Source organism: Gadus chalcogrammus, chromosome 12, assembly GCF_026213295.1.
Source record: "Gadus chalcogrammus isolate NIFS_2021 chromosome 12, NIFS_Gcha_1.0, whole genome shotgun sequence".
NCBI classification, from domain to species: Eukaryota; Metazoa; Chordata; class Actinopteri; order Gadiformes; family Gadidae; genus Gadus; species Gadus chalcogrammus.
This window is the reverse complement of record NC_079423.1, coordinates 5,499,631-5,525,174: the sequence shown is the minus strand read 5'-3', so window position 1 is coordinate 5,525,174 and position 25,544 is coordinate 5,499,631. Positions and strand designations below refer to the sequence as shown.

At 43.6% G+C, this 25,544-nt stretch overlaps 2 protein-coding genes across 5 annotated transcripts in view; one reads left to right on the top strand and one right to left on the bottom strand.

The window, feature by feature from the left end:
- The window catches only part of gabrb3 (gamma-aminobutyric acid type A receptor subunit beta3), a 40,649-nt gene extending 21,900 nt beyond the window's left edge, over positions 1 to 18,749 (bottom strand). For all 3 annotated transcript variants that reach the window (XM_056603918.1, XM_056603919.1, XM_056603921.1), the window contains exon 1: positions 18,486 to 18,749. In XM_056603918.1, coding sequence (XP_056459893.1) covers positions 18,486 to 18,580 — 95 coding nt within the window. In that variant the 5' untranslated portion in view covers positions 18,581 to 18,749. The remainder of the gene's footprint in view (positions 1 to 18,485) is intronic.
- gabra5 (gamma-aminobutyric acid type A receptor subunit alpha5) lies at positions 901 to 23,348 on the top strand. Of its 2 annotated transcripts, none has more exons than XM_056603922.1 (10): positions 901 to 1,202; positions 2,594 to 2,681; positions 2,795 to 2,919; positions 5,034 to 5,101; positions 5,392 to 5,612; positions 8,200 to 8,282; positions 16,358 to 16,501; positions 20,041 to 20,193; positions 20,885 to 21,096; positions 21,601 to 23,336. In XM_056603922.1, the coding sequence occupies exons 2-10, from the start codon at positions 2,596 to 2,598 to the stop codon at positions 21,901 to 21,903; spliced, it is 1,395 nt and encodes a 464-aa protein (XP_056459897.1). In that variant the 5' UTR covers positions 901 to 1,202; positions 2,594 to 2,595; the 3' UTR covers positions 21,904 to 23,336. The 2 variants fall into 2 exon arrangements, with proteins under 2 accessions (XP_056459897.1, XP_056459898.1); XM_056603923.1 differs by lacking the exon at positions 901 to 1,202 and adding an exon at positions 1,334 to 1,428 and having other exon boundaries at positions 21,601 to 23,348.
- Positions 23,349 to 25,544: the final 2,196 nt, after the last annotated feature.

Below are 25,544 nucleotides of genomic sequence, written 5' to 3'. Positions count from 1 at the left end.
AGCCTTAACATACAAATCAATGCTTTTTGGGTTTTATTGCTTTATTATTTTCATTCACAGCAGCCATGCCCAATCCAGCCTAGTAGGCCTATTTACACTTACATAGGCTACCTACACCCCATTCATCTGAATGTCAAGGTGTGTGGGATTCATGCCTTAGTCAGGCTGAGGAGAAGTTAGGTTGTAGATTATTAGTTAGGCTAGCCTATAGGCCTACATAGTATTCGTTAGGCTATAGCGTAGTTGGGCTATAGTATAGTAGTTAAGCTATAGTCTAATTAGGCTATATTCTAGTTAGCCTAGTCATTGGGCTGTGTATTAAGGCTCTAGAGTATAATTAGGCTGTACGTTAGGCTACTAGTAAGGGAGGCTTTAGATAATTAGTAACAGGTAAATAGTAACTGGGCTATAAAAGAGACTATAGCATAATTAGTTAGGCAATAGAATAGTAGTTGGGCCAAAGCGTAATTAGTCTGTTGGGCTACAGAGTCGTTAGGCTATAGAATAATAGTGAGGCTTAGTTTGGCTACAGTGGAATGTTTTAGAATTTTCAGTGAATAAGAGATATCTGCTCTAATGGCTCTGTTGTCACCTATTCCGTCTCCTCTCTCTCTCCACACACACACACACACACACACACACACACACACACACACACACACACACACACACACACACACACACACACACACACACACACACACACACACACACACACCTTCTGTATATAAATACAACGTGGTTAGGTATAGCCTGCAATGGCATGCTTTGGGCCAATAGGAACGAAATCTGACGGACGCGCAACGTGCGTAAACATCTCTCGCTGGTCCAAGATTGCGTATCGGATCGCGTTCACCTCTCTGCGGGAGCGGGTCCGCTGCTACTCGCCGACTAATTGCAAAGTACAGGATGCCAGCTCAGCAGAATTGTTGGGAACCCCTTTTGCTGCCATCCTTTTAAACACGCTCTGGGGCAACTCCACCACCTTCGCTGACGGAGACATCCGAGCCACACTTTCTTTTTTTTTTTGCCCAAACCCCAGCATTTTCTACGGCTCCCCCGAGGCGCAATTATGGTGTACAAACGGAGCTGACGTCCCCTCAGCTCTGATCCCAGATATTAACCAGAGCCATCAAAGTGTCACACCGGCGCAGGAACCGAAGAGGGGAAGAAGAAGTTGAACTGGATTCATCCTGTGCGGGGTAAGAGACGCCGGCGGACTCCGTATCGAGGCGGTGTATGACGAGCTGCGTTACAGAGCGGGGTGGTGGTGGTGGTGGTGGTGGTGGTGTGTCGGGACTGGAGGGGTGCACTGTAGTGTAGAGCGAGCGGCTGTACACTAGGGCTACAGTAGCGTTCCAACCCCGAGGTGTGTGTGGGGGGATACAGACGAGGTGATCGGCGGGGATGAACGCCGACAAGCGAAAGGTATCGGTGTCCGTTTTCTGTTGTGTGTTGTGTGTTGTTATTGTTGTGTTATTGGTATGAATCAAGACGCAAGATATCCAGATAGCTTTGATGTCTGGTTTGGTAGATCAGCGAGTGAGTCGTGAGAGCGGGTTTCAGTGACGGGGGTAGGAGAGATACACCAGTGTTTTTATGACAGAACTACTGCGTTGCGGTTTGCTAGAACTGAACCGTGCATGGGATCTATAGACGCGTGAATGTGTGTGTGCGAATGTTCTTTGGTCATTTTCAACGCCACAGATATGTGCCATAGCTCGGGTCCTATATATATTTCTTGGGATGATGCTTGGGAAACCATTAGGCTGTAAGATAACTTGTTAACTTATGGAGACTGTTTTGAGGCCGAAGTGTTGTGCTGTTATTATAGGCCGTTTAATAAGGAGGGTTTTTCGGTGCACTGTGTGATCCGATTTCACACAATGAGACGAGAATGTTTGGGAACGGTTAGACATTTGACAACTTATGAATTCAATTTCGCAGCATTATTCTTAGAAAAAATGGCAAGACTCTTATATAACATGCTATATGGGCTGCTAATAGCAAATAAGAAAATGTTGGGTTTTTCTGTGCAGGATTCTGGATTATGCCAAAGCGTGCATCGTAAAGGCTGTAGCCTACTATAGCCTAATGTGTTTTTACTGTGGTGTTTGAGTAGAAAGCTTTTGCGAACATCGAAATGCACAAGGAGACGTGCACGACATACCGACCCACAATTGTAGCAGTAATGTGTTAATTCTGCGTTGCATGTTATTGCAGATAAAATATGGTGTTGTAAAAACGGAGATTTATGACCAGAGATAATCATTAAATAGGACTAATTGAACTTGGGCCATGGGGTAAAGGAAAAACATATTTTTCACAATGTGGAAATATCCCCTTCCATAGCCCTGGACCAAGGCATTAGAGCCAGATTCTTTGCCTGGCCACATGGTCCACATTGCCTGGCTTAAAATAGGGCAATTTTACACTCCAATTAACAATAATGGGATTTTATCAATCTAATCTGAAATGAATAATAATTACTCTGAGATCGACGTACTCAATTAATTGAAAAGTCAATGTCCCAGATGGGATTTTGTGCCCTTTAAAACAGTGTGAACAGGTTGAATGTGTTCTGGTGTTGTAGGAATGGGACATGGGATGGACTGCAGCCCGGCTATGAGGGCGCTGTGGGTCGGTCTCTGGCTGCTACTGAGCACCATCTGCCGGCTGAGGTGAGCCACTGCAGGAGGCTGGGTTATTAGAATCGAATAAAAAAGATGTTCAAGGGTTTGTAGAAACTAAAACTGAAATGTAAATATAATGTGTTGGTCCTGTTTGTCCCAAGTTTCTCGCAAGTTGCGACGGGAACTCCGAAGGAGGCGGAGCTCAACGACAATATTACCATATTCACACGGATCCTCGACGGCCTATTGGATGGCTATGACAACAGACTACGCCCCGGACTGGGAGGTAAGCTATATAATATGTAGAAAGTAGGACTGCTTAATACTTTCATCGTTAAACCATATCCACTTTTACTACTATTGAGAATAGAAACGTGTGTGTGTGTGTGTGTGTGTGTGTGTGTGTGTGTGTGTGTGTGTGTGTGTGTGTGTGTGTGTGTGTGTGTGTGTGTGTGTGTGTGTGTGTGTCACACACACACACACACACACACACACACACACACACACACACAACACACAAACAGCACACACATAAACAAGTCCCTACCTTACAAAGTAATCATTATTGAATAAACTAAACAATGAAACTGTGACAGTCTACCCAAGGTGTACTAAGCGCCCCCAGCCTTGTGTGATAATGCAGTCTGAACCCAAAGCTGATGACCTTGGCCCTTTCACAGCAAAGAGTTATTTCCGCGCAGAATATGAAAGAAAGACAACCATTCAATAGCATTCTCCATGGAGGAAAACAAGACGTGGTGGCGCAGCAATGCTCTCTATTATCTAAGAAAACGAAGAGAAATAGATCAAAGAATAGAGAACTCACATTCTTTGGGTAAATCAATTTGATGGTTTTCTATGTATTCATATAGTCAGGTTTTTCTTCATGTTTTGCATTAGTTTGCAAAACGATACTAAAAGCTACTCTTGATATTTGTAGCTTTTGGGAGGTGAAACATTTGTGTTGCGTAACCAAAAACTGCCCACAAAGATATTTATTGCAATAACATACACCAAATTTGACCTCGGTTTATCCATCTTTGCAACGACGCATACAGTATGTATTCAACAGAATGAAAATAACCTGTGATGTACAAAAAAAAGAGACCAACAAAGCAAATGTTTTGTGTCTAGTCGACATGTTCAACGTTGCTTGTCCTGGAACGCCTACACTCCCTGATCCCAACCCGTCCACTGGCGCCCCCAGTGGTGGTTACAAACACTGCTGCCTTTGGTCACCACGGTTTCTGCACATGTGGGAAATCATAACCTTGATAAGTCATACCTTTCTGGATATAATAGTAACTTTGATTTATGTTTTATTTTGCTCAGTTCGATTCAGCTTTGCAAAGTGAATGCTTTCATCTAGTTTTAAATTTCAAACCCTTTCGAATCAACCGACTTGTGGCTAAGGCCAGCCCCATGGAGGCTGGCCTTAGCCAGTGTTTACATTCACGTGCACACCTGCTTTCACTGTAACGGAAAAAAGAACATACTAAAAATAGGCCCAATTGATGACACAACAGATTCTGCATACAGTAGAACCCAGCTGGGTGTATGTTTGCATTTTTCAACATTTCTAAAGAAAAATGGCCAGTTTCAATATACAATGCTGCTGCCACTGAATTATGATTCAATAATGAGGTAAAATAAGGTACATTTAAAATATTTTTTGCTTGATATGGATTCTTTTTATAACAGACTCAATATCCCATATCCTCTAATCCCCTATTTATCCCCCGCTCCGACCGTAACTCAGAACTTCTCTAGCTTCTCCCAGAACCCTATGAACTCATCACCTACCTTCTGGAACGGAGCCCGTAAAACCCAGTATATTCCTGCTCAACCAATATGGTCCTGTAACCCGTAAACCTCCTTTATGAGTGTGTGTGTGTGTGTGTGTGTGTACGTGTGTGTGTGTGTGTGTGTGTGTGTGTGTATATATATATATATATCTATATATATATATATCTATATATATATATATATATATATATATATATATATATATATGTGTGTGTGTGTGTGTGTGTGTGTGTGTGTGTGTGCGTGTGTGTGTGTGTGTGTGTGTGTGTGTGTGTGTGTGTGTGTGCCCTTGTAAAGGTGACCCACAGACAGTGTAGTCTGATGTACAGTGTATAGGAACCAATAAGGACGCCCCTGTTTCTAAACACACACAGCGGCAGTATCAGAGTGCAGGTGAGGAAGTGTCGGATACACATTTTATCCCTTCATCACGGCACCAAATTGTCCTTGAACAAAGTCACTAGAGGAAGTATACTGGGAGGACCTCAGGTGGGTCTATATTTAGACTCTCGTCTGCAGGGAGAGGGAACAACAAGGTGTGTGAACCCTGACCAGACACTCGGTCGGTTTAATTTAATTTTTTGTTCTTTACAGAAAAGGTCACGGAGATCAAGACCAACATCTTCGTGACGAGCTTCGGTCCCGTCTCCGACACAGAGATGGTATGAATGTCTCCAGGGAGACCACCGATTATTAAGTGACATAGCAATATAGACTAGTAGCTGATAATATTCTATAGTCCTTGGACTTGGACCTCCTGCTCCAAAAAGTATTCCGAGCATTTTATTGGGAAAGTGATTTATGTTATTTACTTTGTAAAGCGTTGCTAACAAAAAATATAAATTTTATTTTGGAGAATTAAGGAAAATTCCAGGATACGAGACAAATAAAACACAATGACGCTACGGAGAGTCCCCTCAACAGAGCAGTAACCAGTGTCCCCCCCCCCCAGGAGTACACCATCGACGTGTTCTTTCGCCAGAGCTGGAAGGACGAGCGGCTGTGTTTCAAGGGGCCCATGGAGATGTTGCCCCTGAACAACCTGCTGGCCAGCAACATCTGGACCCCCGACACCTTCTTCCTGAACGGGAAGAAGTCCATCGCCCACAACATGACCACCCCCAACAAGCTGCTGCGTCTGCAGGACGACGGCACGCTTCTCTACACCATGAGGTCCGCTCACACATGCACACAAACACACAAGCGCAAACACACACACACGCACACACACACAAACACACAAGCGCAGGCATACACACTCGCGGACGCATCCATACACACACACACACACACACAGAAATGCATATTGCACATACACACACACACACACATTTAAACTGCAACATTTAAACATGTTCAGTTTAAATGTTCAGTTTAGGCAAAGGATTTTTGAAAGTTGTCATGTTGACATTTTTCCCACATATGTTTTAGGTAGTACAGTCTCCTTTAACAACAGGTCATAATTAAATACAAGCCATTTCAGAATCTATCCACTTGTGACATCACAAGTAAAAGTCTGATGACCACTGCCCTTAAACTTCGGCTGAAACAGACGAAACATATATCTACCGCTTATATTCAACAATGGTTGAAGAAGAAGAAGTGGCGGTTGCTTGGCGCCTTGATAAGCCATCTCCTAGCTGAGGGATGCGAGTCAGCATGATCATTCAGATATTCAGATCATGTCCAGGTTTTTATCTCCGTGAGTGAGCCGTTCAGCTTAAGGACAACAGCAGCAGCAACAACAACGCTTAGTATCAAATATTCATAAGGCAAAATGGATGTGGCTTCCTGTCACCGCCCGCCAATCGATTGGCTCCTCGGTTGAAAAGCAGAACTTCGAGGGAGCTACGTCTGCTAATGCTATCAGCGGCATCCAGCAGGGACATGGCTGGTGCGCTGCTAATGGGCTGCTCTTTGGGATGGAAGGGGTTTATATTAATTATATATATATAATTATTATATTAGGTTTCATGTTTTGCATGAGGTCTGGGTTAAGATAAGATGAACTTCATTATCCTTGGAGGGACATTTGTCATGCACTCCAATGCTGTCACAGATCGCTGCTTTACATAAAATGAATAACAATACAAATGCAGACAATGCATACATATAGGACACCTGCTTTCTACTGTACTCTACTACAGTAGAAACACAGCTTATTATAGTAGAAACACACTGTGCTCTATTGCAGTACAAACACACCTTACTACCATCAAAACAACCGCTACTCTACTACAGTAGAAACACACCTTGCTACAGTCTGATCACACTGTTCTCTACGACAGTAGAAACACAGCTTATTATAGTAGAAACGCACTGTTCTCTATTACAGTAGAAACACACTGTTCTCTACTACAGTAGAAACACACCTTAGTACAGTCAGAACACACTGTTCTCTACGACAGCAGAAACACACGGTATTACAGTAGAAACACAATGTACTGTACAACAGTAGAAACACACTGTACTGTACAACAGTAGAAACACACTGTACTTTACTACAGTAGAAACACACTGTACTCTACTGCAGTAGAAACATACTGTACCACATTAACAACACACTGTACTCTACTACAATAGAAACATACTGTACTACAGCAACAAAAGGCAACTGTAGTAGATTCGATTGAATGCTTCAAAAAATATACTTCATGATTCTTTACAAAACAACAGTTTGATGTGTTTAGTGGTGTTGTGGTTTGCATTGAGCAGTGACACTACTCAGTCACACTGAGCAGAGTTTACGGTTAATAAAGCATTCCTAATAAATACAGAGCATTTGGTAGATGTGTTTATCCAAAGCTTTCTATGATACTGGTGTGCATATATTCTTATCATGGGAATCAAACACCAAACCCTGGCGCTGTAGATGCCTTGCTCTACCAGTGGGAATGGAGCCCCTTAACCTGGCACTGTGAATAACTTGCTCTACCGGTTGATCTGGACAAGATCCTTCAAATCAGTTTACAGATGGCCTACTTGTTCTCTCGCTGACTCACTTACATCCCTGTTTCCCTCATATTCACACTCACACAGTTAGCTGAGCAAAGTGCAGGGTTGAGATTGAGATACCATATGTCACGCACGCACGCACGCACACAAGCGCCCACACAAACAGTCACTGTCCTCTCGATATTAACATGAATACCACCACTGAAAATAATATTGACTGGAGAGAATAACCCAGGTATTTCTCAATCTGTCCAATAGAGGGCACTGTATTAAAATAAATGTTTTTCCAGTCGGTCTTTGTCTGTTTCATAGAACAAAATATTATCTTCACACATAACTCGTGGAAACTATTATTGAATCAAGCAAGATTAACACACAAATACTAATACAAGTCCGGAAACAGCAAAGAAAACCAAATCTAGATTTTTTTCTGAATATACCTTACTTATACCGCTAGGTGGCATCCTTGACCAGTTTATTATTCAAATATTGGTCTCATATTTTTTTACTAAAAAGTTACGGTTATTGCAGGTTGATCGTAACGCAGCAATTAATTGAAAGCCAATCATTTTGATATTGATGACTAAATTGAATTTCCTTTTGTACTTTGATTATCCATACACTATATCTTATTCAATAATTGTATTACTCATTCTATGTTATTGCATTATTTTGTATCTGTATCATATAGCTTTTAGTTAATTTAATTTGTTATTTGTTATGTTGCATAATGGAGCATGCATGTAATATAAGCATTTCATGGTCATTATAACTTCTACTCCCTTCACATATTTTCCTTTTCCAGATTAACCATAGCGGCAGAATGTCCGATGCAACTGGAAGATTTCCCGATGGACGCCCATGCCTGTCCGCTGAAATTTGGCAGCTGTGAGTGAACGTCTATTTTAGTTCTGTACACGTAATTGACCAGTTCAATGTTCCCTACAGTTTCAAACCATACAATTCCCATCACTTTACAATAACTATGAAATTACATCAGTTTCTATGGAAACCTCTGCATTCACCATGGAAACGAGTCGCGTTCTTGCTTGAATCAATGGGATAGATTTGGTTCATTTGTCAGCTGGTGTTCCTAAATGACTGTTATTACAAGACAAACGCATTCATTAAGACAATGAGACCACCCCATTTACTTTGGTCCCCCACTGTGAAACATTTGTATCCCACAATCACTCTCTCTCTCTCTCTCTCTCATAGACTCACACACACACACACACACACACACACACACACACACACACACACACACACACACACACACACACACACACACACACACACACACACACACACACACACACACACACACACACACACACATCAAATAGACTACAGTATGCATTAACCATCATTTAAACCAAGGGAATCTCCGTATACGTCATTTTTAAGCACCGAGAGTGTCTCCTGCTCTGCAGCAACCAGTGACCTCACCGTTCCTCCAGATATCCCTGGGGACTTCCTGTGCCGCATTAGCTAAGCAGCCAAGGTCTCCCTGATCACCTGACCCAAGCTATCGTGCGTCGAAACACCTCTGATCGCTGAGCTGCCTGCCCCAGACACCAAAACGCTTATCCAGGCCCCGGGGACACGAGAAGGGGTTGCCACGACGCATTAGAAGTGATGAAGTCAGGGCGGTCAGTGCAGGTACTAGATCAAGGAAAGGATTGTTTGAGCGGTTTCGGTTGAGTTGTTGGGTTAGCGAGCGTAAGTAAGGTTACTTGTCGGTCAAACGCAATCAAATGCTACACAACGCAATGCGTTTTCATTCATGCATTGTGAATCAAGTTTTCATTGTAACATTCTAAGTTAGTTGTGTAAGTGTTGTGTTGTGGACGTGGTCTTGGCACTGTGTAGCCTACTGTGTTAATCTTGCAGATCTGATATCGCTGTGTGGGTGTTGTTCCTACAATATCATAATTAATGTTGCTCCACGACCATCGTTGCAACTGACCAATCACGCTGTAGGGAAAATACCAGGAAAATACTGTGTTGGGCTTCTTGCTCACACGCTGAGCGAAGGCAAGCATTGCAATTATTTCTTTAATATGCCATTTTAATCTATCAATCATAACTAGTGCTCTCAATATAAGGCTAACATTTAAATTATTTGAAAATGGCGTATTACACGAAGTATTTTTAATGCAAACCTTCTGCTGTTCTCTACTATAGTAGAAACACATCCAAATGTGGAGCCGCACTTCAGTGTTTTTCTTCTCTGGTTAATCTCGATGTCACCATGCCAGTGAGGCCGGCCCCGCTAGGTATGAGCCAGCCAGCAGCTTTATAAACCTCATCCTCTTTAATCAAGCGGTTAAGTCAGGCAAAAATATAGGCTTCATTTAGTCAATTCATTAATGATTTAAGTTGTAGTTTGAGTACAATTTGTTTATTAATTTAGCCTGCCCTCGCATTTTATTGTGATTTAGAAGAAAATCGGATATGAAATAATACCATGAAAAATTTCAGTGCAGGAGTTAGGATAGAAACAACTTCATTATTTGAGTACAGACTGTAGCCCCAGCTTAAGTTAAAAACATAAGTTTATGCATTGAAGTGATGGAAAACTAAGATAGCGTCAGCTGTAATGTAGAATTAAGCTAATCGACTTTTAGGTAAAAGTAAACTATATATAAAATGAAAATACAATTGACAAGTATACAAGTAACGAGAACCAACTGCAAAATTCAACTAAACTTAAATATTAACCCTAACCCTAAAAAAAGTGCCCCTTTTAACTCTAGTTGTCTTGTCCACTATGTTTAAGATAAGTTGCTTTAAATTACCACCCTACAGCCGTGTGTAGCTTGGTCCTGAAAGCCATTAACCCCTCGCTAATCCTGTGAGCTAGCGGCCAGCACTCTCCCCAAGCTAAAGGACCCAGACTGCCCTGTGATGCTGTGTTAATCACCAATATATACCCCCCCCCCCCCCCCCCCTCTCTCCCCCCTCTCTCTTTCTCTCCCTCTCACTGTCTATCTCTCAAGGATTTTATTTTAGTTGTAGCTCTGCTAGTGTAGTTACATTAAGTCTCCCATAAAATAATTACACTGACAAAAATAAACACAATACGGAAACATGTATTTGTTGTAGGTAATACCTATGCCATCTACATTTTGGTCACCTCTACAAATTCTGAGCTTGATAACTCCAGGTCCAGTGTTAAAGTCATGCCATGTCTTTGCTCCCACCCTGTACTGGGCTGCTCCAATTAAACATCTGCAAGCCATGCATGTGCGACAATGGTTGTTCCATTATCTTAAATAGCGGAATCATAGTGCATGATTATTATGTTCATGTATATAATCAGTAATCAGTGGGCAAATTCCCCTGACTTGTTACCACAAATAAAGTTTATTTGAACATTGGCTATTTGCTGCCTCTATTAATGCCATATCCAAGCCTCTAGTCTCTATACATCTACTCATGTCATAGATAGGCCTATATGCACACAGTAATCTGTTGACCTGATACACTCATGGCTCCAGATTACAGACTTGGTGTTGTCAGTTTATGTTAAGCGTGCCGGCTTCTCGACCACAACAATTGCTTCTCAGATGTCGTGTGCTTCTTTGAAACATCTGGAGACCGGTTCCCTTCCTTGGGATTGGATGTTTTTTGATTACATAGCCAATCATTTAGAAGGCATGGTTTTGTAGTTCTGTTGTATCTCATGTGGAGTTCTGAAATGGAATTCTGAAATGGAATTCTGAATTGGATTGTGAAATCGAATTGTCAAGAAGAATTATGAAGTGGAATCTGTAATACTACATTCTAAATTGTAAAAAAAGAAAATGTATAACATTCTATCGGTAGTGAGTTGGAAAAACTGGATTGAGGGACAATCTCCTGAAATAGCCTATAGGAGATTAATGGGAGGCAATGGCTCAGGAGATAAAGCAGGTTGTCTGGCAACCAGAGAGCTGCCGGTTCCATTCTCTGCTGTGATTGTGTAAATGGATGGGGAATGGGTGATTGTGTGCGTGCGTGTGCGTGTGCGTGCGTGCGTGCGTGCGTGCGTGCGTGCGTGCGTGCGTGCGTGCGTGCGTGCGTGCGTGCGTGCGTGCGTGCGTGCGTGCGTGTGAGTGGTTGTGTGTGCTCGTGCGAGTGCGTATGTGTGTGTGTGTGTGTGTGTGTGTGTGTTTGAACTGAATGAATGGGTAAATGCCAAGGTACTCTAACAACCACCAGTTATAAAAGGGCTGGGAGGTAAAAACTCATGGGGGAAAATAGTAACAATACAGAAGTATAGAGTCAGCGAGTATCTGAATGGCCACTATAATATAACCTATAGAACAGTCTCTGGGCCTCCTTACAGAAGATAAGACGTTGTGAAGCGTGTTTGTCTTTTTGATTTACAAACAGCTGTGCTTGCATATCACAACAACGCTGTGGAGTTCATCCACCCCGACGCCGTTTTAGCAAGTCAATGGCGAAACTAGGAAGGCTTTCACCTTATAGCTCCCCACTGCTATTCCTTAGTGCAGTGTCCCACCGCATTACTCCTTACTGTAGGGTCCTACCACCTTATAACCCCTTAAGGGCTGATTATGGTTCCACGTCGACGCAACGCGAGGGGGTTTACGGACCCCTTACGTCCTTGCGGACCCTCCTTGCGTCCACCGCAAGGGCCTGACGCGCGCTTCCCAAAAATGTTAACCTTGCATTGAGGCGACGCCGCAGCTAGGGCTGTGATTGGTCCGCCCACTAGAACCTGACACAGAACTAAACAGATTCACGATTGCGTCGGCGTGGAACCATAATCAGCCCTTTACTGTAGTGTCCTACCTTATAACGCCGTACTACAAAAGGGGTATAACACCTCCTGGTGACTCCTACTACAGCGAAGGAACATGGCACAACTGACCCCTTAATATGAAATGTTAAAATACACTGATCCCAGTCTATACAGAGTTTGAGTATAATAGTTAGTGCTTCATCCAAACATGACAAAAGCCCATACTGAACGGTCGCTCCTAAAAGTGACTCAGCAGCACAGATGTAATGAAAGTAATAATATGAATGAAAGGATCAAAGGATTAGGGCACCGTTGTAACAGTTATTAAACTACAATCCCACACGCCTGCTCTCGTGTTGTAATCGCACATGACAGAACAACTTGAACCGTTTGTAAAACAAATGTGTACAAAGTCTGCCAGGCAATAGTCTTTATCTCCCTGTACAGAGAGTAGAGTAAGCCAAGTCTGCAAGCCAAGTTCTCCTAGGGTTTCACATTTTAAGCGGCCATTTTGGTGCTTCTTCACTATGATGATAACCGCAATAACAACTGGTCGCGTGGCTGTTCTAGAATCGTTGGTCAAGAAGTATCAACATGGCGGCCTGTCTTATGGAACTTCAGATCATATGATTGATGATATTGAAACCCTCCGATAGAGAGTCACATGTTGTTTTTTCAGTGTTGACATGAACACATCAGCAGCTGAAGGGTCAGAACCCCTCTAGCCAACCTGATAGATGTACCCTCCCTCTTCGTCCCCTCCACCCCTCCTCATGATAGATCCGTCCCCCTCTCGCTCTGACAGGATAACTAGCATCCCATCCAGAAGCAGCTTCCATGATTAGCTGCATTAGCAACAGCATTAGCGTATTAGTGTACTGCTACCATTGCACTCATCAACACATGTCAGATTAGGGCAATCACCAGGCAACACAAACCCCTATTCATTCATTCATTCACTCATTCATTCATTCATCGTGTGGGAGTCATGTTGGGTCCTGTCACTGGTCTGATATGTTCCTTTCAGGGATCCTAGTTCCTTTAACAGAAACCTAACCATTTTCACCACCTGCTAGCTGTACCATTTTCCCTCAGCCCTGCAGAGGGGTTGATAAACTACATTTTACCTTATTGTTATTTTGCTACGATTGCATATCGTAACACCTGTCACTAGTGCATTCCAAGCCATCCCAGGAAGGACGGATCCCTTCTTCTAAAACCCTCTGCTCTGTTCTAATGAAATAGTTTGATGAGGGATCTGTGTCCAATCAGAGCTGTGTATGAGGCAAATTACGCACAATGAGAGCTGGACTTGAATGGCCACCACACACAAGTCTATCGCCAAAGTGGTTCAAATTCAACTTTTTTGTTAAATATAATTGTCCACCAGGAACTCGGGGACGTACATCATTGTGAGATGTACTGAGCACTGAGATCCCGTCAGAACAGACTATTGGCTTTGTGGGCTTTGTGTTGACTCAGGATGGTGCTTTATTTTCTGCCTCCAACCACCCTAAACCACTGAAAGGCCATTGGTAGAACTACGGCTAGCCACCGTGAACCCCCTCAAGGCTGTTAGAGGAACAACATGCTGGTCTCTGACATGAACCAATGAAAGGCTGTCAGGGGAGGGTTTGTCCATGCCGGTCCCCCCCGTGATGGGCAGCAAAGCTGCCGCTTGGCAGGGCTCAGTGTAGATGTCGGCAAGTAGGTTATATGCCTGCGTGAACTTTGAACTCTTTACGTTACATGTGTCACAAGCAGCTGACACCTCAATCCAATTAGAGGCCGGATTTAGCACCTGCTGCTGTGGCGCCGTTTTCATGGGACAATTTATATATACATGAACGACATAAATACACACACGCATACACACATACATATATAAACACACACACACATATGTATATATATACACATATATATACATACATGCATACATACATACATACATACATACATACATATATATGCATATACACATACATATATGCGCCTATACATAGAGTATATAAACGCATTTATACACTAAATTACTAAATGACTGAAATCAAAATTTTAGTATATTTTGATTTAGTATAATCCAGTATAATCCAACTCTCAACAACTTCAGCCGGCAGCCATCATTATGTTTCTCTGTCAACCACATATTGAATCGCATTGGACTGACGACTGGCTCGGCTAAATTAAGTTTGCGATGGTTTGTTGTTTGTTTCCACCAGAACATGCCTAATCCCAGGACTAGTACGTGTGTGTGACTAAGGCGAGGGTGTGTTTGTGTGTGTGTGTCTTCTGTTTGTGTATATGTGTGCTTGGCTGGGTGTGTTTGATCTGATAATCCACGCGAGGTTAGCCGGGTCGAGTTAAATTGCTGTGAAGTCATCTAACACTAGCGCTCGGATTAATGCAATACTCAGAGTCTGAATAATGCACTTGAGACACTGGAAGACACACGCACACACACACATATTCACATGTGCATGCATCAGCTTTGTTTTCCTCAAGCTTTTCTGCCTTTTCAATTATATATGTGTGTGTGTGTGTGTGTGTGTGTGTGTGTGTGTGTGTGTGTGTGTGTGTGTGTGTGTGTGTGTGTGTGTGTGTGTGTGTGTGTGTGTGTGTGTGTGTGTGATTGTTTCTGTGTGTGGGTGTGTGTGTGTTGGTGCGTGTGTGTGTGTTGGTGTGTGTGTGTGTGTGTGTGTGTGTGTGTGTGTGTGTGTGTGTGTGTGTGTGTGTGTGTGTGTGTGTGTGTGTGTGTGTGTGTGTGTGTGTGTGTGTGTGTGTGTGTGTGTGTGTGTGTGTGTGTGTGTGTGTGTGTGTGTGTGTGAGAGAGAGACTGTGTGTGTTTGTGTGTGTATATCCTTAAGCAAGGCTCCACCAATTTCCGGTGAAAGTTTACAACATCAGAGAAATCCCTGTTTTTAATCAACATGCATTTCCGATTCAACCCAGGCATCCCTCTAACATGGTTGATATGAAGGAATATGATTATGGGTATTATTTTAGGGAACTTCATAGCCTTTTGTGCTGTAATCCTAACCCTTTAACAGTGTATGTTCAATAGTCATATGCTTTTTGACTCTCATTCATCTCAAAATGCTAACAAAATGCTAACAAAACCCTAACAAACGGCTAAACAAAAATTACGGAAGGCTAACTTAACTCAGAGAGTGTATCTTAGTGACCCTCTCGCTGTATTTAAAGCTATGTTTTTATTAACGTAACGAAAACAGCTGGCCAGTAGATGGTTAATAACACGTTAATGACATAAATTAGATGGTTAATAACCTGTTAATAACACTGAACCAGATGTTTATAACCAAGTGTTTGCTTCATCATTGACTTGCGGCCGTCAATACATCTGTCTCTTTCACTACTCCTGGTTCACAGCATGCTGTTCAGGGCCTCTCAGAGTGTGTGTGTGTGTGTGTGTGTGTGTGTATGTGTATGTGTATGTGTGTGTGTGTGTGTGTTCAAATGAAAGGTTTTAATTTTAAAGCTCTGAGAGTGGTCACAGTATAGTATTTGATGTAAATGTAGTCCATTTAGCTTTTCCTTCACTGTAACACGACTTATCTCTTTATGGAGGGCGTGTGTGGGAACGTGCATGTGTGTGTGTGTGTGTCTGTGCATGTGTGTGTGTGTATGTGACCTTGCATGTTTACATGCCTGTATGAGAACCATGGTTCAGTAGCACTATATAGGGATGGATATATTAGACATGAATTGGAGTTTTGTAATCTCGTTCTAAACCATGTCACATACCTTATTTGTGCGTAACAAGTTTATTCATTGTTATTCTAGAATGTGTGAAGTCCAGGGTGTCTCCAGGTTTACAACGTGTATAACTGAGGGTCTGGCCGGGTCAGAGGTCACTGAGCTGTCAGCAGGTTCAGCTCCCTACAGACACCATTAGATATAAGCTAATCAGGGGGACGATCAGCCTGACATGCACAGAGGTGTTGCTGAACCCTGGCAAAAATTAAGGATGAATCACCATCTGAATAATTAAATAATAACCTTTGACCTTCAGCAGCTGACCATGCGATGGCTAGAAGGCTGCCTAGTGTATTGAAATCTCTGAAGATATACACACACATCATTCTTAATCCCACTAATAGAGCAGTCCCTGGTCACTCTTCTGCATAACACCACTCAAACAGCAGCCTCCTTAACTTCATCCTGTGTGTCTCTACTGTCTCTCTAGACGCCTACCCCATCTCGGAGGTGGTGTACACCTGGACGCAGGGGGCGGCCAAGTCGGTGGTTGTGGCCGAGGAGGGCTCCAGGCTTAACCAGTACCATCTGATTGGTCAGACGGCCGGCACAGAGGACATCCACACCAGCAGAGGTAGGGATACAACTCTTCACAGGCCTCCGATGCTCGAGCTAGAGCCCTCCCCCCACAAGTTCAGTTTTATCATAGTAAGACTGGCTGATCAGAAGTTCTGATGTAAGATAGTAGAACTGCTGGAACCAAGATTACCTTGCCCCCCGAACTCACCAACTAGGGCACCCCTGGACCTATGCAAGGTGCCCCCCCCCTGGATCTATGCAAGGTGCCCCCCCCCCTGGATCTATGCAAGGTGCCCCCCCCCCTGGATCTATGCAAGGTTCCCCCCCCCCTGGATCTATGCAAGGTAGCCTCCCTGGATCTATGCAAGTTACCACCCCCCCCGCCCACACACACACACACACACACACACACACACACACACACACACACACACACACACACACACACACACACACACACACACACACACACACACACACACACACACACACACACACACACTCAGAGCTTGTGGGAGAAGAACGCCAGGCGAGGGAGAGAGGGATGGAGAGTGAGAGAGAGTCGATAGATGGATTTGAGGACGCCTCCCACACACAGCTGTCTCTGTAGAAGACCAGAAGGGATCACTAATACCTAGACTGAACCATCAAGAGTATGGGAGATCATCTAACCCTCGCCTAAACCATTAGAGCAGGGGCGTGTGATCCCCTAACCCCGTACTGAACCTCGAGAGCAGAGGCGTGCCATCACCTAACCCTGGACGGAGCCATCGCAAGAGGAACGGAGATCATTCATCCCTGGACTGAACCATTACAGGTGGGGCCAGGGGACACTTAAGCCTGGACTGAACCATTAGAGAAGGGGTCAGAGGATCACTCGTCGTGGGTCTGAGGTGCTGCCTCTGTGGGGTTAATCCCCACAGAGGCCCTGTCGGTTGTGCTTTTACCGAGTGACGTCTCGCGGGACGGTGGGATTGGCCACGGCGTCGCCCCGCGAGCTCAGCACCGGGCATCTGCTTAACTCCGTTATGTAAAGCGCTATGATAATACAGTGCCAGAGAGATCCTGTAATCCTAATGTAATGCAGAAGGCTCCTTCTACTCACATCTGACCAGGAAAGAGGATGTCAACATCCAGTCCCGGATCGCCCTCTACACATAGCGTCACACATGTTGATAATACATGCAATCGCTTTCTATGCAATACACAGCTGCAGAAATACATTATTAGTATGGGGTTGTCCATTGGCAGTTAGACCCCCTGAATGGACACAACAAGACTATCCTGTGCCACCTCTGACTTGCTGCCTGCACCTCCTGCTCACAGACACACACACGCATATTGACACATGCACACGCACACGGATATACCGGACGCACACGCACACACACACACACACACACACACACACACACACACACACACACACACACACACACACACACACACACACACACACACACACACACACCTAAGCCTCCACTCCCCTCCTCCTCCACCACCACACCCTGACTGGTGGGGTAATGGAGGGAGGAGGATGGGCTGGAGGGGGGGGGAACCTCGGTTAGCTTAGATAATCTGAGGAGCAACCGGTCTTTAGCACGCCAAGAATAGCAGGGGCTAGCCTCTTACCTACGGGTTTAGCCCACTAAAGTTATACACGTGTGTGACTCGGGTTGGGGCCAAGCCCAGAGAACGCTCAACGTGTACTCCTTGTAAACTCAAGATACTATATAATATAAATCCATACAAATACACGGAAACACAACAATGAAAATACCAAAAATACCCTCTAACAGAACCTGTCGTCAGACCCTTTAAGATAGTTGAACATTGTAGGACGGATGCATTATATCAGCGCTGGCAACCATTCTAAATTGTCACCACTTTTAATGATCTGGGAATCTCTTGGGGAGCTCCCTGTGGAGCAGGAGTGGGCCAGAGGAGGAGGGAGGAGGAGGGAGAGAGGAGCTAGGAAGCACCGGACGGGGGGGTTAACAAGGGAGCCGGGAGGAGACCCCTTCCTCAGCTCGACTCACCAGTTTATGAGCATGGCGGCGCTGTTCTCCGCTATGAACGGCAGCTCCCCGTGCACGCTCCAGAAGCCCAGCAGTAAAATCCACCAGACCCGCATCGTGGTTCCCTCTCAGGTTCCTCAGAAGAGTCAAGGAGTCCCGCGGCGGAGCAGGGCTGCAGGTCAGAGGTCACCGGAGCCCAGCCCTGGGACAGGGACGCCCTCCGGTCGACATAGTGCAGGTCTGCTGCTGGAGAGCAGAAGAACATCCACAAACCCTCTCCTCCTCCTCCTCCTCCTCCTCCTCCTCCTCCTCCCCTCTCCTACCCTTGGGTCACCTCAGCCCACCCCCGCCCCCGGCATCTGCTCACCTGCCAGAAATAATAGACACAACAATCTGCACCCCAGTCCCTCTCTCGTTATGTTTGTTTGGGATTTTCTTTTCTTTCTTTTTTTCCAGATAAAGCTAAGAAAGGAATGAACTGTCCTGAATCAAGTGTCTGTAGCCCGGCCTGACAGAATGGAATGGGTCGTTGCAGCCAGGGGGAGAGGGAGCGAGGGAGAGAGAGAGAGAGTGTGAGAGAGAGCGAGAGAGCAAGAGAGCGAGAGAGAGAGAGAGAGTCCTGCAGGATGCAGATTGTGTCAGGGGATTAGGGCGAGAGAGAAATGGGATTTTGCCAGGAGGAAAGCCACTGTCATCTGTGAGTTTCAGTGTCCGAGCTTCAGTTGAGGGATTTCTTTTTTCAGGAAAGAGAGAGAGAAAAAAAACCTGAAATGCAATCTTCAGTTTGTCAACAGGATGTGATATTGTACTAACAGCAGCATTCCCTAGTCCCATTTAATACACACACAGAACTACTATCCATGCATTGATACATACTGATCTTGGAGTCACATTTAATACAAACCCACAGAACGATTACCCATGCATCCATCTATGCTGATCTTACTATACTGGTAATGCTTTTTATTTGTCATCAAGCCAGTTGACCCATATGTCATTATCTGATGCTATTTTTAACCATTTAATACCTTTTAATTTCCTAGCATGCTTTAGGAATTGCATTGGATTTTCCTCCCCCATTATCTGCAAAGGGAATGTCAATAGCTTGGCTTCCCTCTTGTGGTTTCATGCAACTCCAAAATAATAATTAAACTGAACTAAACATAGATAAATCAAAGGAATTGTACCTGTTGGACCCATTATAGTTGCGAATTGGAAAATGGAAAAACCCCCAAAAAATAATATTAGTTATAGGACCTGGATCAGTGTTTAGACGATATAGCAAGCTATGACAAATCGAAGATTATGATGAGTCAAATAAAAGATTATTATGAGTCTTGTCTAACACTGAACCTAGTTTGGCCTTGCTTGCTCGACACAAATTCTTTCAGCCGCGGCAGATTACCTGCCCTTTTAATCTGTAGTTTCACCTCTCCCGTGCGACCTCAAATAATCCACAATTCTTTCAGAAAACTACAACTAGTACCAGGGTGCTCTGAGGACAGCCGGACACTGTTTTCATTATTTTTCTATGTGTGCGTGTGCGTGCGTGTGCCTGTGCGTGTGTGTAACACAGGTCAGTACACGGTGATGATGTGTCACTTCTACCTGAAGAGGAAGATCGGCTACTTTGTGATCCAGACCTACATGCCATGCTTCATGACCGTCATCCTGTCCCAAGTCTCCTTCTGGCTCAACCGAGAGTCTGTCCCTGCCCGCACCGTCTTCGGTGAGCCCCAACCCTAAGTGGAAAATAATGTTGTATGAAATTGGTAGCTTTTGCTGAACCTATTTATAGCCAAGGCAAGTTCATAGACATTATTCCTCGAGGGGCCGTATTGGTTAGTCGGTGGGGAAGGCTTCTAGAATTGTTGGGAGAACTGTTATTCAGAGGAACTGTTTTGTAAGTGGTACCTGGGTGGGGAAACGGGATGCAGAATGAGAGATAACGGCTGTTCGGTGACATGCTTTTAGGCATGCGGCAGAGTGCCTACAGGGCTTCATGCCAGAAATCTTCTGAAGTCAGGTGAGGTAGTATAAAGATCCACAAAGTAAATGTCCAGAGGAGGTTGTGATGGAGAAATAGGCCCAACACAGATTTCCCCTAGGAGACTTGGCTTTGGCCATTATTACTTTTTGAATTAGGTGCTTTATGATTTTATCATATCTTAAACACAATAAAATACAATAATTAAAAGTAATTTATAGAAAGTACAAAAGGGTCAAATAAAAATGAATCTAGTAAATTATTATTTTGTAGTAGTCGTGCCGTCTGTTTTCTGATTGGACGAGCCTATTTGGATACCTCGGAGCAACTGAGCCCCTCAAAGTATTCAGAGTGTCTGAAAACGAGGTCTTCTGGTTTTGATGGTTGATCATTTAGTGGCGCTTCAACCTAACCCCCAGCCTCCCTCCCCCAGGCGTCACCACGGTGCTCACCATGACCACGCTCAGCATCAGTGCCAGGAACTCGCTGCCCAAGGTGGCGTACGCCACCGCCATGGACTGGTTCATCGCCGTCTGCTACGCCTTCGTCTTCTCTGCGCTCATCGAGTTCGCCACCGTCAACTACTTCACCAAGAGGAGCTGGGCATGGGACGGCAAGAAGGCCATGGAGGCCCAGCAGCCCAAGGTGTGTGGACCCAGATTACACACAAACATGTGTGTGTGTGTGTGTGTGTAGGCACGATTAATAGCTTCAAAAATATGTGTGTGCGTTTACCCACATTAGACTAAAAGAAGAGTGTGCCTGTGTGTGTGTGTGTGTGCGCGTGCGTGCGTGTGTGTATAGGCACAAATATTAACTTAAGGAATATCTGTGTGTGTATACCCACGTGTGCATGTGTGTATGTGTGTGTATCCGTGTGTATATTTGTGTAAATGTATGTATATGAGTGTGTGTGTGTGTGTGTGTGTGTCTGTGTGTGTGTGTGTCTGTGTGTCTGTGTGTCTGTGTGTGTGTGTGTGTGTGTGTGTGTGTGTGTGTGTGTGTGTGTGTGTGTGTGTGTGTGTGTGCTAGCACTGGTAGATAACAATCACAGATCATTTGGTGTGTTATTGGGGTACAGACTGGTAAGGTGTTATGCTTGGCTACTTATATGTCATACTGGATGTGCTGTCACTTGTGTTTCCCCAGAAAAAGGACCCATTGGCGCTGTCCAAGAAGCCCAACAACAGCTGCTCGGTAGGGGGCATGAACTACCCCTCCCACCTGAACAAGGACGCCTCCATCTCCACCATCTCCAACAGCACGGCGGTCCAGCTGAAGACCTCTGAGGCCAAGCCGCCCGACTCCAAAAAGACTTACAACAGCGTGAGCAAGATCGACAAGATGTCGCGCATCGTGTTCCCCGTGCTATTCGGGACCTTCAACCTGGTGTACTGGGCTACGTACCTCAACAGAGAACCCGTGATCAAGGGAGCAGACGAATCCACGTAGACACCTCCGCTCCTCTCTCTCTCTCTCTCTGACCTCTGACCCTTCAGGATTTGATAACAATTACCGAGTACTTATCCTCGTCGAGTCACTATCATTTGATTTATCTTTCTTTTTCTTTTTCTTCATTTTTTTTTAAGAATACCATTGCATGTCCAAGCTTCTATTGTCATGGTTGGACTACATGTTTATCTACAATTTGTTTCCCGCCGATACAATCTGACATTGAGGGTTGATATTTATTTATTCTTTTGACTCCAAATAGCGTTTAAACATAAAGCAAGGCCGAATGCTATGCAAAACGACACCCGTGGTGCCACCTACTTCCACATCCCCGCTTTGGAAACAAAGAAAGAGAGGTTAGAATTGGCCCATGAGCAGACCTTGCTTCCTTATTAAAAGCAGAACCAATAGCCATGCTAGTTGCCTTCCAAGTGTAAAAACACACAGAATGCACTGAAATCCCGCCATTTACTTTTTTTTTTAAAAAGGCAGACATGACAGCCATCATCGAATATTGTTTTGGCTTAATTTTAGCTTTTGAAAATACATTTTATTTGAGGGCAGCTTCTGTTTTAGAGTTGCTGTGTTGAAATCCATTGTATGTACATACATATATATCCCCTGCCTATAAAGAATCCCTATTAATCTGGTTAAGTTTGATTCTACGTTTTGCAGGTGATGCATCATAAAGTTACTCTTAGCTTAGCGCTTCATTGATTTGGTTTACTGAGTTAGCATCGGAATAGCGTGTGCTTTGGCGGTTTTGAGAACATATTTGATGCTTTTTTCAAACTTGTGGCTTTTTCGATATTTTTGTTTGTCTCGTTTATATGCGCTTTGATGAAACTTGTGAATATTCTTAACATTTTGATGCTTTTAAAGGGACAACTTTTTGTCCTGATAGGTTAGTCGCTGTAGATTGAGCTCGAGTAGCGCCTTAGCTAGCTAACAGAATGATTGGATTGTTGCATTTTGACAGTTAGCAATTTGATCCTTCTTAAATCATATTGCTTGTTATTTTTTAATGTTGACATGAAATTCCTAAAAGATCAAACCATTGTTTTAAGTTTTTCAAATGCCATAATTAGCCAAGAACAATTTTAAGGACATTTTTCTTTTTTTTTTGCTAATTGACCCTTGACCTCAGAAACCTAAGTGCAGCTTTTTACATTGCGTTGGTTACAAAATATTTCTAACAATGTACTGTAATATTGTTCACAGAACGGTAGTATTATACGAAAAGGGAAAGAGTTCTGGGTACTTTATAGATCACTAGGAGTGGCTCCAGGTCTCATATGAACGGCACGTCACTTTTTAATTAGCTAATACTGCTAAAGGTCATTGGAATACCCAAGTAATATTGGATTATTACAGTCAAACTTACTTTATGTACAGCTGTTCTTTAATGCAAATGTCAGAAGCAATAAATACATGCTCATACAAATTAGAACCAACTGTGAAAATTTGAGTTATTTGCGATTGATCCTCATTCATTTTCAGTGGAAATGACCCCACTGTTCTAATGAGGACCTTACTGTACATTAACATGATGATATTTTCCGATAGAGGAATGGATGTTGACATGCTATCCTTCAGTAAAGCAGTAGCTTAACGGGTGACCCTTGCTTGCTCGGACCAGTATTTAGCACGTGCGACTGTGTATTTAATTATAAACACATCTCTGATCTTCCAGCTTCTACTTCTGCCGTTGGAACGTCAAATCCTTGTGGTGGTAGAAGCAGGGGAGCAGGGGCCTCTCTGTAACATCTGGCTCACATCTGTTTGTCAAGGATTTACATCCACTTAAGTTGTTTTTTATATTCGCTGTAGTCGTACTATAGTACACTCTAAGCTGTCAACGATGCAGGCGAATAACAGCAATCAGAGCCAAGCCGGAGATGCTGTTAGCGCACGTCTTTCCCATTACTCAGCCATGTAATACCTAGCTCACTGGTAACACATCCTCCTTTCTAACTCAATGTAATACCTAGCTCACTGCTAACACATCCTCCTCACTAACTCAATGTAATACCTAGCTCACTGCTAACACATCCTCCTTGCCAACTCAATGTAATACCTAGCTCACTGCTAACACATCCTCCTTTCTAACTCAATGTAATACCTAGCTCACTGCTAACACATCCTCCTTTCTAACTCAATGTAATACCTAGCTCACTGCTAACACATCCTCCTTGCCAACTCAATGTAATACCTAGCTCACTGCTAACACATCCTCCTCGCTTACTCAATTTAATACCAATCTCACTGCTAACACATCCTCCTCACTTACTCAATTTAATACCAATCTCACTGCTAACATATCCTCCTCACTAACTCCCTAGCTCACTGCTAACACATCCTCTCTAACTCAATGCAATAGCTACCTAGCTGACTGCTATCACATCCTCCTCGCTAACTCAATGCAATACCTTGCTCATGCACTCACTGCTAGCACATCCTCCTTTCTAACTCAATGTAATACCTAGCTCACTGCTACCACATCCTCCTTGCAAACTCAATGCAATATCTAGCTCACTGCTAACACATCCTCCTCACTAACTTAATGGAATACCTAGCTGACTGCTAAGATTTGCCTTGCTAGCTGATTCTTGGAATAATAAAGCTCGCTGAACCCTAGCTCACTGCTACCATCTTATCACGCTAGCTGACTGTGACAGTGTGATGGAAAACAAACATTATGCCTATTGGGAATTGGCACAATTGACACACACAGAAAACAGTACTGCTGTATTAAAGCCAGAAGGGAAAATTGAAGCCAATTGTATTATCAGAAGATATTTTTAATGAAATGATCACAATAGTAGCGATGAAACTTGGGGTTTTTCATCATATATTTAGAGGACTTGTGCCACCCCAGGTCCCCCGTGGACATGACCCTGCTGTGATTGATGTTTCAGAAAGTTATTTTAAATACTACTACCCATTTGCAAGCTTATTCTAACTATGTTAGCAAACAAATAAAAAATCTCGAGAAAGTGAATAGTTTAGGTTTTGTGGGTGTCAACTAGACTATAAATACATTGATTCATTGGTGCAAAGACTGTGTGAGCTATAATAACATATATTTAGTTTCCTTGATTACAATGACCATCGACGTACTGATTGCAAGCATTACCCATTTTAACCACAAGAGGGCATCCGTGTTAAAGGCGTAACAAAACGAGAGATTATGGCTAGCGATTGTGCGCTAGATTGCGCCTCATATTACCTGCATGCAAGGCATTTGATTGCATTGTAGTTTGTTTACATAAAGTTCCTAACTAATCAAATCAGGCAATATTTTTTGGAGCAATATAATTTGCACACCCCAGCAAATTAATTAAGTTGTTGTGAAACAATCCATTTATGTATTTTTTTTTGTAGGGGTTAATCACTTGAATCACCCTATCAACCGTTTTAGAAGAAGTGAATTTGATGCAGAGTTGAAATTTAATGAAACTGTTCCCCAACCCACAACAATATGAATGACTGGAAGCACGACTGCTGTGACCCCATCCGTACTACCGTTGTTACCCTTCCCATGGGTTTGGCCAACATTTGATGTCCAATCCCCTTATGTGACTTCAAGGACAAGCTCAAAGGAATCATCATGCCAGTTCCAATTTCTTTAAAGACTTCAT